We start from the raw sequence: 13,958 nt of genomic DNA on the forward strand, positions 1-13,958 counted from the left end.
GACGGAGTAACACTTTCAGCACAGTGAGAGTCTTTATGGCAGGTAGTCGCATTAATGGATATTATGCACACATTAGGTTATAGTAAAGTGATGTGGGGTGTTGCGTATAGTGAAGACAGTGAAGAAGTGATGCTCCGTACACAGCAGCCTCATGTCACGGTACGGAAAATATGACACACGTGTTGCTCTCATGTCTGGAACCGGTTGTAAAAATGTAACGACTTAGAAACTCAGACTCGGTTAAAAAAAAAATCAGTTTATCTGAAACTTATTTCTGAGCACAGTACATGTATTTAGGATTCTTTACAAAATATGTACATAACATCATTTATCTTTTTAGGGGTCACAGAATAAAATAACTAAACCAAAGGAGGGAATCATAGGGGACAATTTACTCGTGTTTCTTCAAATTACAAAACGTTCAACTAAATTTGTTCAATAAAAATTGAAGCAGAGTTTGGATATTTACTATGTATAAACCTTCTAAAATGTCAAATGTTCCCTGGGAGCCTTGTCTGGCTCAGGTGGGTGGCTTAGCAGAGCTCCCAACATTGCTAGATTTTGTCCGATTTTCACTTCTTGTACAAACCAGTCACAAATGTATAGAATAGAATTTTCTCCAATTAAACCCAGTTCTTGTGTTGTCTGAGATGAGCACTGAAGTTGATTCCACAGTGATTTTCAGAAGCGGTATAATCTCATAGCGGTCCTTCTCCCTCGTGTTGAGGTTCAGATTTTTGAACTTCCAGGTCCTTTTACCAGACCCTGTTCTTTGCGCATCACCGGTGCGTGAATGCTGCAGTCCCGCGCCTCGCAAAATCCCGGCACGCCCGCAATCCCAACCATACCAGTTTGACCCACCGGACCAGGGAAGCCACGAGGCCCATGGGGACCCTCCATGCCATTTTTAGGTTCTGCTGGGTGACCTGGTAAACCTGGGAGAGGTAATAATACAAATATATATGCCAGTATGAAGTTAGGCTCTTTATTTAAATAGAAATAGTGTCAAACACAAAAAGAAAATGTGGTGCAAAATGGTAAACTAAACTAAAGTAGCCTTGGGGAAGTTATCAGTGGATCATTTAGAGAGGAACAACGTCATACCTCTGAGTCCTTGAGGTCCATCAAGTCCTGGTAGACCTTTGCCTGGATCACCTGCAACACCTTTAGGTCCTTTCTTACCTGTTGGGGGAAAAAAACACAAAACAGCCTCTAGGAAAAGCTGCAACTCTGAAAAAAAATTCAGAACTTTTAAGAATAACTTTCAAAATATGTTTCTGTTTACTGAGGTTTGTTTCCATAAATTCTGATATGTGTTCAAAAGTCATCTTTTTCCTTGAATTATTTATTTTTGCATCTATTCTTGCCCTTAAATCACTAAATCGCTCTCTCAAAGTGCTTAATGTACTGTCAAAAACAATTTCTTAAATGCCATAAACCTGTAGTATCTTCGTATAGCTCAGTACAAAATCAAAAACTGGCTGTTAATCCTAAGAACTTGAAAGGCATGAATCGCTAATTTTATGAGGAAAAGTACACAATTCATATAGTTTGAACATATGAATTACTGAAGTAAAAGGAGGATATCATATGATGAGAATAAAAGTGAATCATTTAAGAAAAAAAATCTTGATCCAAACTGTTTTCCTCAAACTTACCACTATCAGCATGTTTCACAAATATGAAAGGACTTACTCAGATGCTTATTTACATTTTGATGAATCCAGAGTACGAAAATCTGATTGTACCTCTGTCGCCCTGCGCTCCCTTCTGTCCCTCCAGCCCTCTGTCGCCTTGAACACCTCGGGCTCCTTTTGCCCCAGCTTTTCCTGCTTTACCCTGATAGATGGAGGCAGAATGGCGTTTAGAGTACTTGTGAAATTCAACCTTTTTACAGCAGGATCAATGACAGGACTTCACAGAATAACTCAGGACATGATATTATCATGACATTAAAAAAACACTGATATTTCTTATTTACCATAATTCTGTTGTATGAGATTCAGAACAGTTAATACTGTAAAATTTAAGAAAATTTGGAGAGAAATACAGTATATAGACATTTCAAAGGTTCATTTTGTTATTGCTTTCTGCTCATTTTCTCTGCTCTTTACTGCATGTCTGAATTTTGTATGTTGTAAAAAATGGGGAAAACGTATTCTTACAACAAGAAGAATTTAATCTTGGATATGAGGTGTTTAAGTCAATGTCTTTGTTACCAATCTAACAGAAAAATTAAATGATCTGACCACACAATTGCACACCAGAGATCATTATTAGAACTGAGCTTGCAGTCTTTCCCACGATCCCTGGCTGGAATCAGAAATGAGACTTACAGCTTTGCCTGGTGATCCGAGTGGTCCTCGAGCTCCCGGGGGCCCAATTAGTGTCCGGTTGTTAATTGGGCAGCCCTGAGAGCACTTGGCTCTTATTGAGGCGGCGTACTGGGAGATCTGGGCTGTGACCACACCTTGGCAGAGCTGCAGGACCTGCTCATCAGTCAGACCAGGACCCTGCAGGACAGAGACCACTCAGTTAATCGCCTCTGTATCTCTGCTACCAAAACACAAGTCACTCAAGTCTCTACTGAGTCTTAAAATCAAATTGAAGTCCAGAGAAAAACACAGCAAAGGTACGTAAAGATGATGAGCTTCACTGGCTTACTATTGACTGTAAACTTAATGAAAGTTTATCACCAACTATTGATGTGGTGATTCTTTTAAGCAAAAACTAATATTTGCTGGTCCCAAATTCTCAAATGAGATTACGCATTGTTTTGTCATACATCACAGTAAACTGAATAAGTTTGGCCTTTAGACAGACAAAAGAAGACATCTTTACACTTTATGATATAGTCATATTTAAGTGTTTCTTAATATGTCAGTCCCTCCTGTGGGCTCCCATAACTGCACTCATTATAGTGCAACACATTTAAACAAATATAAAATATGTATTTATGAAAGAACATACAACAACTTCTAAACACTTTATAAATAACAAAAACTTAAAGCTGTTCTTATACATGCACTGTGTGATTATTTTAATTATCCAAAAGCTTAGCAATTATTTTCTTGATGAATGTCCTGGAGCACAAAGTGGCGTAAAATTGTCTAATTTTATTTTAAACAAATCCACTGAGATACATACAACCACCGACCAAAAACCAAATATCTAAATTGTGGGGGTAGAGAGGCTTCATTTTTTGGTCAGAATCTTATCAAAGCTTGATCTTTAAAGTGCTGTGACTGAAAGCAGGCTCCACAGTGGATCAGTGGTTAGCACCGTCACCTTGCAGCTAGAAGATCGTTGGTTTGTGTCTCAGCCTGGGTCTGGGATCTTGGAGTTTGCATGTTCTCCCTGTGCGTGCGTGGGTTTTCTCCACGTACTCTGGTTTCCTCCCACATGATACTAAATTGTCCATAGTGTGCTTGTTTGCCTAAGCGTAGTCCTGCTATAGACTGGTGACCTGTCCAGGGTGTCTCCTGTTTTCACCCTGAGTCAGCTGGGAGAGACTCCAGCCCCCCAGCGACCATAATGAGGATTAAGAGGTGTCTAGATAACGGATGGATGTGACTGAAAGCATTTTTAAGATGGTAATGGAAATTGTGTTTTTCAAGCCATCATGCAGATGTTACTCACAGATGGACCTTGAACTCCTTTGGGTCCGGCTCGGCCTTTAACACCAGGGTCACCAATCGGGCCGCGGTTCCCTCTGGTCCCAGGGATGCCGGGTGGTCCAACAGGGCCAGGGGCACCATTACGACCAACGGCACCTTCTGGCCCTCGCTGCGAGGACGAAGAAAGTAGTAAAGAATATTGTCTAACCATACTGGACATACTTTCATTTTGACCCTATAACTGTTTACTGTTTATACTGGTTTTAACACATATAAGGGGCCTGTCTAATTTACACACATTTCGTTCTTACTGTACATATGATACCTGCTTTAAATTTTGTATCACATGCCTTTTTGGCATACTACATCACTGGTTTATAATTCATTCTGTACATTAGTTTTTCTTCACACACTTAGCAGCAACGTCATCGGCTACACCAGTACAACTGCTTGTCAAAGCAAATATCTATTCAACCAGTCACATGGCAGATATAATGCATTTCTGCACATACACATGGGCAGCAGCACCAAACATCAAAATGTATTTCTAAAATATTCAGATGTTAGTACTGCTAGTGGTGTTGTAATGGGGGACATTTTCTTGGCACACTTTGGGCTTTTTAACAGCAACTAAGCATAATTTAAACACCACAGCTTACATGTGTATTGTTGCTGCTCATGTTCATCCCCTCATGACCACAGTGTGCCCTTCTTGTAAGGACTTTATTTTTCTTCACACAAACCTCATATCGTCTCAGACTGGCTTCTTGAGAATAACACTGAGTTTACCTTAAATGTCCTCCACAGTCAGCAGGTCTCAAATCAGTAAAGCACTACTAGGATGTGGTGGAACGGGGAAACACACGCTGTAAAGGTGCTGCCCACAAATATGCAGCAACTGCGGGATGTTATCTCACTACGGACCAAAAACTCTGTTGAAAGGTTACAGCGCCTTGCTGAATCAATGCCAGAAAGAATTAGGGTATTTCTGAAGGCAAAAAGGTGCAAAAACCAAATGAAGTGGCCAGTGCTGTTTTGCTGCAGATTATAACACAGACCTTGCATCTGTTCCTCCTTTATTTTTTGTGTAAAGGTATGAACTTTATTCTTTCACCTTTAATCATCCTTCCTGAAAAGCTAACTGGATAGTAGTCACTGACTTGATGTTTATGATTTAATGACTAAACCAAAGACTGTAAAAAAAAAAACAGAGTATGAGACCTGCTTTCATTTTAAAAATAACTACGTAGCACTGTTTTTTGGATTCTGCAATAGTTTGTACAGCCTGGATCCCGCCCCGCTTCGGAAACTCTACAGCTGCCTCAGATCTGTGTGTATTTCTATGACGTCAGGGTAAAAACTAATAAATCAAATCTTTGATCACCTGTCCTTTGTCTCCGCGATCACCCCCGCTTCCCTGAAAGGTAAAAGAGGAACAAACTCATCAGTGAATAAATCCCACCAGGTGTGGAAAGAAGAAATGAAAGGGAGAGTACAGTACGTGGGACGATAGTTTCACAATCTGTCTGTAATATGGTAAAATGACCTTTTGTCCTTTATCCCCTTTAATGCCTTTTTTTCCTCCTGCACCCTGCAGAAAAAAAACAACAACAGACAAACAGATGGGTAATGAAACAGGAAGTTTTATTAACAGTAAGAGCAATCAGGAAACAAAAACAACAGTCGCTGACTGTTCGTAGCATTACCAGATGAGTCAAGCTTGAAAAACAGGAAAGACAAGACGCAAAAAAAAATACGATCATGGGAAACTCCCATCTGTGTTTATTAAGGTTAGGAGACACTGTTATCTGAAGATGACCTGTAATTACACCATATAAACACAACCATTATAAAGTTTGAAGTTTGACTCTCAGGAGGTTTATTAACAGGAAATAATGCTGTTAAATATTGATGAAAACACTTGAGTGTTGCATCTGTGATCAAAACCATGAAGTGCTTCAGAAAAGGTGGAAAAAGAAAGACTTGTTTAAGCTCCAGCTTCTTCTAAGGTCAAATTTTACACATTTTAGCCTGATTGTAGTTTCATAATCTACTAGTTTTACTACAAATTGATCATTGTGCTGGGCAAATTGCTATGGTAGGGTTGGATTTCCTCCATTAATTCTACTCTAAAATCTTGTTTTTGTGGCATGAAGGTGAAACCTCTTGTACCAAGTCTGATCTAAAGCCTTCACGGTGTGCCGGTGGAGCGAGGAGATCTTCATCAAAAATGCAATGATAAGAGAGAGACTTCTGAGCTGAAAGCAGAATAGAGATGAGCAACCTGAGTTTTCCCCCAGCTACCCTGAGATTTAAACTTGCTTTGAGTTTCAGTTTGAATGTGGTTGCTTAGGCTAAGAGGTCATAAAAGTACATGAGTATCTGGCTGATTGTGAGGTCAACCACACACATAAAACATCACGAGCTGCAGTAGTTCCTTGTTGTTTTTTCACTCTCTTCAGTGCAGATACCACTAAAACATCACCGTCCATTAGCGAGACTGTGTTCACACTTCTAAGTGGTCCTTTCTTCTTGGTTTCCTGTTTATTTTACTTGGGTATTTCCTGTACTAGCTTCTTTCTGTTTGGCTTTGGCCTGTTTCTCTTCGTTTGCTTTTCTATTATCCTTATTTGGAGACATAAGTTTCACTTTTACTTATGGATTGTTTCCTGTCCTTGGATTTTGCCTTTTTTCTACCAACGTTTTCTACTTGCCTGGAACTTTAGGAATCTTGCACCAACTTTAGTAACCCATCACTTTTTCACAGTGTGGTTAAAGAACTCACCTTTCCACCGTCAGGTCCTGTCTCACCTTTGGCACCCTGGAGAAAAAAAAATTAGTCAAACAGACAACCTATATCTATACAAACTAGAAAAGCACTCGGAGAGCGCAGACCTCCGCCAGGCCATCGCTCAATTGTACAGATGACCAATTGGAGTTTGTTTGTCTGTCTATTTGTCTGTTAACAGCATAACCCAAAACGTCATGGACGGATTTAATTTAGTTTTAACAGTTTGTGCACAAAGCATAACATGCATGTACAGTGTAACAGCACAGTGTTTTGACGGCGGCGCCGCCGCACGCACGTAACGGTAGCGTTGCACGCGCGTGACGGTCCCGTACGCGTCACCGCCGCTTCGTTTCGTCGGTCCCGACTCGCTCGGGCAGCCCGATCCGGCCGCGCGGAATTTGGCCGTCGCCTGGGATCAATCTGGCGACCTCTGTCTGTACAATTGAGAGAGATGGCCTGGCGGCCATCCCTCTCAATTGTACAGACTCCTTCAAAACAATCTTGGATCCAGACGGTGATCCGGATCACCTCCAAAATCTAATCGATTGTTACTTTTGCGCTTCCGGACATCCTGTAAAAATTTGGTGAAAATTCGTCCATGACTTTTTGAGTTATGCTGTTAACAGACAAACAAACAAACAGACAAACAAACTCCGGTGATTACATGACCTCCTGGCGGAGGTAAAAAACGACTAACAAAAACGTACACAGATTCAGAAAAGAAATAGAAGAACAGATTAAATATATACTGCATGACTGCTACTGCATGGTGTGTTTGTGCAAAGGTCTGTATGCATGAGTATAAGGATACATGCATGCAATATGTAGGCATACATGAACAATATGAGACCTGAATTCATTCAAAACCTATTCAGTGTTTGCATCTTTGTTGTGGTTCAAACCATTTTTTTAGTTGTGAATTAAACCTGATTGTATTTATATTTCAGGTGGTAAGAGCCATTTGATGTCTGATATTTACTTAGAAAATGATATCAGCCTGAATATGAATAATTGATTTGCAGGGTATATAGTATGAATGTACACCAAGTGTTGTGTGTGTACGCACTGTCTGGCCCTGGAGGCCCTTTGGTCCTGGTTTTCCTGGTACTCCAGCATCTCCCTGCTCTCCTGGACCTCCCTGTTAAACAAACAAACAAACAGAAAAGTAAATACATTAGCAACATATACTTATTTTTTGGCTTTGCCATCTTACCTTTTTTTATAGACTTGCCATAAACTGAGGCATATATCTTGTATAGATAGATAGATAGATAGATAGATAGATAGATAGATAGATAGATAGATAGATAGATAGATAGATAGATAGATAGATAGATAGATAGATAGATAGATAGATAGATAGATAGATAGATAGATAGATAGATAGATAGATAGATACTTTATTAATCTTCAAAGAGAAATTCACAGTTCTAGCAGCATGAAAGGTAAAGAACATGAGAGCATGCAAGTTACATATAAAACTAAGCCAAAGTAAGGAAATTCCACCATCTTCCATTGCCCAGTGGTCGAGTTTTAACGCTCAAGTGCCCTTTGTCAGTGCTTTTGGTTAGTACAGAGGGTCAGCATAGGCACTCTGACTGCTCTGTCCTTGTGCACAACAACTGGGATGCACAGGGTTTTCTGAAACTTTAATATGACCCTATTACTGATTTGTTGTTTGTCCTCTGTTGGACCACTTCTGGTTGGTATCAATCTTGTGACCACTGACCTATAATTTCTTTGTGTACACCTTGTAATGTCCTTCTATTGTGACCTACTGACCTTTTATTGGGACCTATTGTCCTATGTTTTATTGTGTGTTTCACTGTTATGTTTTCTTTGTGTACTTTGTGCAACGTGTTTTTATTGTCCTATGTATCACTTTTCTGTCTTTTTTTTCTTTCTACCTAGGGACTACGGATGTAAGTAAGAATTTCTGCTATAATCCAGCATATTTACGTCCGTTGCTGTATAAATAAGCGTTCATTAATGTGCACCGTCCCTACCAAATAAAGAAATAAATAAAGTAGGTACTGATCACCTGCTTTACAGACTTATCGTTTTGGAGATGATTTTTGCTCTGACATAATCATTTAGTCATCACAGTCTGGCTCTTGTCAGAGTCCCTCAGATTCTTTCACTTGCCCATTTCTCCTGCCTCCAACACATCAACTTCAAGAACTGACTGACAGGTGCCAGCGTAGTGTGGTAATCAGTGTTATTCACTTCAGTTGCCAGTGGTTTCAATGCTGTCTGATAGATGTATAGAGCAAAGAATCTGGAAAAGCAGTAGACCAGCAAAGTGTAAAAATTGCAGAGCTGTGAACACCAAACCTCTCTTTAGTTTGCTAATTAGTCAGTGTGAAGTTTTAAATGATCTTATTACTATAGTTGAAACAAGCACTTATGACTAGACAGCGATGAGATATGAGTCACAAGTCGGCCTGCTGCTGTTCACATCTGTTCAACTAATCAGAGATTTTTATTTGATATTCTTAGAAAAAACTAGTGAAAAAATGCCTTCCACCCCAGCATAAACCTCATGTGGAGTACCAGAGGGTGACATACTAGGCCTAATTTAATTTTTTTATATGGTTTTCTTTTGCTTGAATGTTCATGCAACTCAACAATGAAAATGATTAGGTTCTAGTTTAAAATGTTCCCATGCTGGAAGAACAACAATTTGTGCTCCAGGTTGCACATTGTAAACACGTGGAAAGCACTCTGTAGAACTTAGCTAAGGCTAAAAGGTGCAAAGTATACACATTTAATTTCAAAAGTAAAATCAAAGTCAGTCAACTTTAGCTTGCATGGTCTGAAAACCATTAGCAAGACTCACTGTCTCACTGGCACCAAGAAAAAAGCCCATATCTGCCACATACTGGCCTCATTTCACTGTTTATCAGTAAAATACAGAACATTAATACGGTTCATCTGCTCTTCTAATGTACTGTTTATTATTGTAAAAACTGCACAACTTTGGTTTTCAAGCTGCTGGTTGGACACAACAGGAAATCTGAAAATACAACTCTGGGCTCCAAGAAACCGATGGGCAGCATTGTCTGGTTGGAAAATCTTGTCACTGAGGCAGGAAAGAGTCTTCTAACTGATGGAAGAAGACTGTTTTCAAGAATAGCCCTGTTCATGACCTGGTTCATTCACCCTTCACACAACTGCATTTGCCCTGTTCTACCCGCACTGAAACAACCCCAGATCGTCACTGATCCACCCCCATGTTTTACTGTAGGGGCAAGACAGTCTGGTCTGTAGGCTTCCTTGTAACCAGTAAGTTGGCTGGAGTGGGCACCAACTGAAAATTGGATTCACCACTGATCAGAACCGAAGCCAAATCATCAACAGTCCAATAATTGTGATCCCAGCAAAGAGTAACCAGGCTTTCCTCTGCCTTTCGTTGATGAAGGGCTTCTTTCTGCCCTGTGTGACTCTGGACCAGCTTCAAGAAGTCGGCTTCCAACTGCCTTGCCAAATAAGTCACATTTCCCCACAGTGCCCACTCATTTTTAAGGTCTCTGGAGGTCTGACGACGATTCCTGACACAGGAACAGATGAGTACATAGTCATCTAGCTGTAGTAGGGTAGAAAGACGTTTCCCACCGAGACCAGCTAGCAGTTTGGTAGTACCATGTTGGGCTTATTTTTTCTTGGTGTAATGAACGGCTGTCTTGGAGATCTTCAGTTTTTTCGCTCCGTGTCTCTCACTCATGCCAATTTCCAGCACAGTCAAGATTGCTGCCTTTGTGGCTTCACATAACTCTTTTTGTTTGAGGCATTATATGAGAGCTGACAACTTCTGAGATGCACCATGTCTTCAATGTAAGCAGGAAACCACTCTAGGCCTTTGCATGTGCAGTGCTGCTTAGGGCATGAAATGACTTATATACCCTGGGAATACAATTAGGTTTAAACATGTCAAGTAGGGCATAAAGTATGTAATCAGCTGCATTTTTTGTCGTGTTCATCAGGTAACACACCTTTAGTGGAACCAGAATGAATGAACAAGAAATTGAAGAAAACAAAGATGGTCAAATCATTTTTCCCATACTGTATTTATAAAAAATTATTCTCTAGACCACAAAAACATATTCAGCTTCTGTTGTTGCAACCTGCACCAACAGTATGTGTTTTGTTCTTGTTTTTTTTATTTTTTTTATTTTAGGGACATTCCCTTTTCTTCTTCCCCTTTTTAAGGTTACTGAGTTTTGGATGACTAAATGTCAACACAACTTGAACTGAAAGTGGGAAATTTCTCCAGTTGTTTGGTAGAGCTGTTCTTAGACATTATATGATGTGACATAACTTTCAATATTAGATTTATAACCAAAACTGACTTTCCAAAGAAATTAAACTAAAATCCTTCCATGTTATTTTAGATTCTACTTCCACGTATGAATGTACTCACAGCAGAATTCTCCTTGTTGACTTGTGATTTGCTGCTCCGTGCGCCATGTTAACATATGAGGTGAATTGAAAAATGTGAAGGTATCCTGAAGTGAGCATTAAATGGTGTATGGAATGAAATTCACCCGTTAAGAAATATGTAGAGCTCCCTCTAAAAGTTTTTGTTTTTCTGAGTGGATGTTACTTTTTATTTGTGTCTTGTATGAATGTATTTCACTATTTAGTTTTTTCACTTATATTCACCCCCCTCCCTCCACCAGTGCAGTGCTCTTCAATAAAACAATAAACAGAACAGCAGACAGTCTGCTGACCGCTTCTCACTTCCCCTTATGGGAAGTACAAATGCAAATGTCAGGACTCCCTTTAGCTTTAAGACACGAGAACGTGACATTTAGATGAAGATGTGGGACTTGCCAGACTGATTCAAAAGGCCAGAGATAAACAATGAAGTAGCAGAGGTTGAGCTATCCTGACATTTAGTCCCTAGTACGGGTCAAACTCCCAGTCTTTGTGATGCAGGTTTTCTGTGAAAGTGGTACACACGTGGACAAAATTGTTGGTACCCCTCAGTTAAAGAAGGAAAAACCCACAATTCTCACTGAAATCACTTGAAACTCACAAAAGTAACAATAAATAAAAATTTATTGAAAATTAAATAATCAAAAACAGCCATTACTTTTGAATTGTTGATTAACATAATTATTTAAAAAAACAAACTAATGAAACAGGCCTGGACAAAAATGATGGTACCTCTATAAAAGATTGAAAACTATTTGACCAGAGTGACATGATTAACTCAGGTGTGTCATTTAATTGACATCACAGGTGTTTCCAAACTCATAATCAGTCAGTCTGCCTATTTAAAGGGAGACAAGTAGTCACCCTGCTGTTTGGTGAAAAGGTGTGTACCACACTGAACATGGACAACAGAAAGCGAAGGAGAGAATTGTCCCAGGACATCCGAAAAAAAATTATAGACAAACATCTTAAAGGTAAAGGCTATAAGACCATCTCTAAACAGCTTGAAGTTCCTGTGACAACAGTGGCTCATATTATTCAGAAGTTCAAGACCCACGGGACAGTAGCCAACCTCCCTGGACGTGGCCGCAAGAGGAAAATTGATGACAAATTGAAGAGACGGATGGTTCGAATTGTATCCAAAGAGCCCAGAGCAACCTCCAAAGAAATTAAAGGTGAACTCCAAGGCCAAGGTACATCAGTGTCAGATCGCACCATTCGTCGTTGTTTGAGCCAAAGTGGACTTCATGGGAGACGACCAAGGAGGACACCACTGCTGAAAAAAACTCATAAAAAAGCCAGACTGGAATTTGCAAAAATGCATGTTGACAAGCCACAAAGCTTCTGGGAGAATGTCCTTTGGACAGATGAGACCAAACTGGAGCTTTTTGGTAAGGCACATCAACTCTATGTTCATAGACTCAAAAACCAAGCATACGAAGAAAAGAACACTGTCCCTACGGTGAAACATGGAGGAGGCTCAGTAATGTTTTGGGGCTGCTTTGCTGCATCTGGCACAGGGTGTCTTGAAAGTGTGCAAGGTACGATGAAATCTGAAGACTATCAAGGCATTCTGGAGAGAAATGTGCTGCCTAGTGTCAGAAAGCTTGGTCTCAGTCGCAGGTCATGGGTCTTCCAACAGGACAACCATCCAAAACACACAGCCAAAAACACCCAAGAATGGCTGAGAGAAAAGCGTTGGACTATTCTAAAGTGGCCTTCTATGAGCCCAGATCTGAATCCCATTGAACATATGTGGAAGGAGCTGAAACATGCCATTTGGAGAAGACACCCATCAAACCTGAGACAACTGGAGCTGTTTGCTCATGAGGAGTGGGCCAAAATACCTGTTGACAGCTGCAGAACGCTCATTGACAAATACAGAAATCGTTTAATTGCAGTGATTGCCTCAAAAGGTTGTGCAACAAAATATTAAGTTATGGGTACCATCATTTTTGTCCAGCCCTATTTCATTAGTTTGTTTTTTTAAATAATTATGTTAATCAACAATTCAAAAGTGATGGCTGATTTTGATTATTTAATTTTCAATAAATTTTTATTTATTGTTACTTTTGTGAGTTTCAAGTGATTTCAGTGAGAATTGTGGGTTTTTCCTTCTTTAACTGAGGGGTACCAACAATTTTGTCCACGTGTGTAGCTTATTGCTGCAATAACCCTTGTGAATGTAACTTTGGTAATTTTCTCAGTCTTGTCCGTAACAAGTATATAAAGACACCTTTCCAATAAAGGACAGGTAGCTGAAAACATTTGTTCTTAAAGCACGGTGTAGGGAAGATGAGTTGTGTGACATGTTTTGATTTAGATTTTTCTCCCTGATGTTGCTCACTCACCGCAGCGCCCACTCTGCCTCGAGGTCCTCTGACACCATGATCCCCTTTATTGCCCTGCAAGAATAGAATAGACGATACGATCCTGAAAAGAATACCTTTAATGTATGAAACTGTCATTTCACAGAATTTTACAATACTCTACATATTTTCTCTGCTGTATTATAAAAGATACAAATGATGTAGGAGTATAAGTTACTACTATATGTGTAATTTTTGTCAGACTTGCATGTCATGAAGTGCAAAACACGCCAGCATTGCTGCAGAGTGTCACAGGCTGTGCATCATTTTATGACTCAGAGAGTGGGTTTGGGTGTTCTGACTGCCAAGATATGCTTGATAAGAATCATTACATAGCATAACGCTGAGCATTTGAGGTCTTGTCAGGCATTCAGAGTTCCAAAGTGAATCAAAATTTATAGGTTGAATCATCACTACAAACAATGAGACAATGTGCTGAACAAACTTTCAGTACAATTAAACTGTTCCAAATAGGGAACATTCAGCTTTATCCATAGCTTTAAAATCTATTGTTTTGTGGCTAACAGTGCGGGAAAATGAAAAGTTGAACATTTTAAAACTTGCTGAATAAATCCAGCATTTTAATCACTTTAATTTTAGATTGTGAATCAGCTGAGCAGCTGTTGGGCAGCATTTTGCTCCTGATTGCAGCAGTGAAACATCTCTGCATGTCTGCTTGCCTTGAAATAACTGCTGAGGCTCATGGGCACTGCAGTCTTCAATGGCACACTGACAGTTAAAAAA

General features: G+C 39.8%; 1 protein-coding gene across 3 annotated transcripts in view; it reads right to left on the minus strand.

Annotated features, from left to right (window-relative positions):
- Positions 1-240: 240 nt before the first annotated feature.
- Positions 241-13,958, minus strand: part of zgc:113232 (uncharacterized protein LOC541546 homolog) — a 32,657-nt gene continuing 18,939 nt past the window's right edge. For all 3 annotated transcript variants that reach the window (XM_051956546.1, XM_051956547.1, XM_051956545.1), the window contains 10 exons: positions 13,197-13,250; positions 7,475-7,546; positions 6,403-6,438; positions 5,164-5,208; positions 5,002-5,034; positions 3,640-3,786; positions 2,337-2,513; positions 1,749-1,839; positions 1,105-1,182; positions 241-935 (listed from right to left, as the gene is read on the minus strand). In XM_051956546.1, coding sequence (XP_051812506.1) covers positions 730-935; positions 1,105-1,182; positions 1,749-1,839; positions 2,337-2,513; positions 3,640-3,786; positions 5,002-5,034; positions 5,164-5,208; positions 6,403-6,438; positions 7,475-7,546; positions 13,197-13,250 — 939 coding nt within the window. In that variant the 3' untranslated portion in view covers positions 241-729. The remainder of the gene's footprint in view (positions 936-1,104; positions 1,183-1,748; positions 1,840-2,336; positions 2,514-3,639; positions 3,787-5,001; positions 5,035-5,163; positions 5,209-6,402; positions 6,439-7,474; positions 7,547-13,196; positions 13,251-13,958) is intronic.

The sequence above is a fragment of the Acanthochromis polyacanthus genome, chromosome 12 (genome assembly GCF_021347895.1).
Source record: "Acanthochromis polyacanthus isolate Apoly-LR-REF ecotype Palm Island chromosome 12, KAUST_Apoly_ChrSc, whole genome shotgun sequence".
Lineage (NCBI taxonomy): Eukaryota > Metazoa > Chordata > Actinopteri > Pomacentridae > Acanthochromis > Acanthochromis polyacanthus.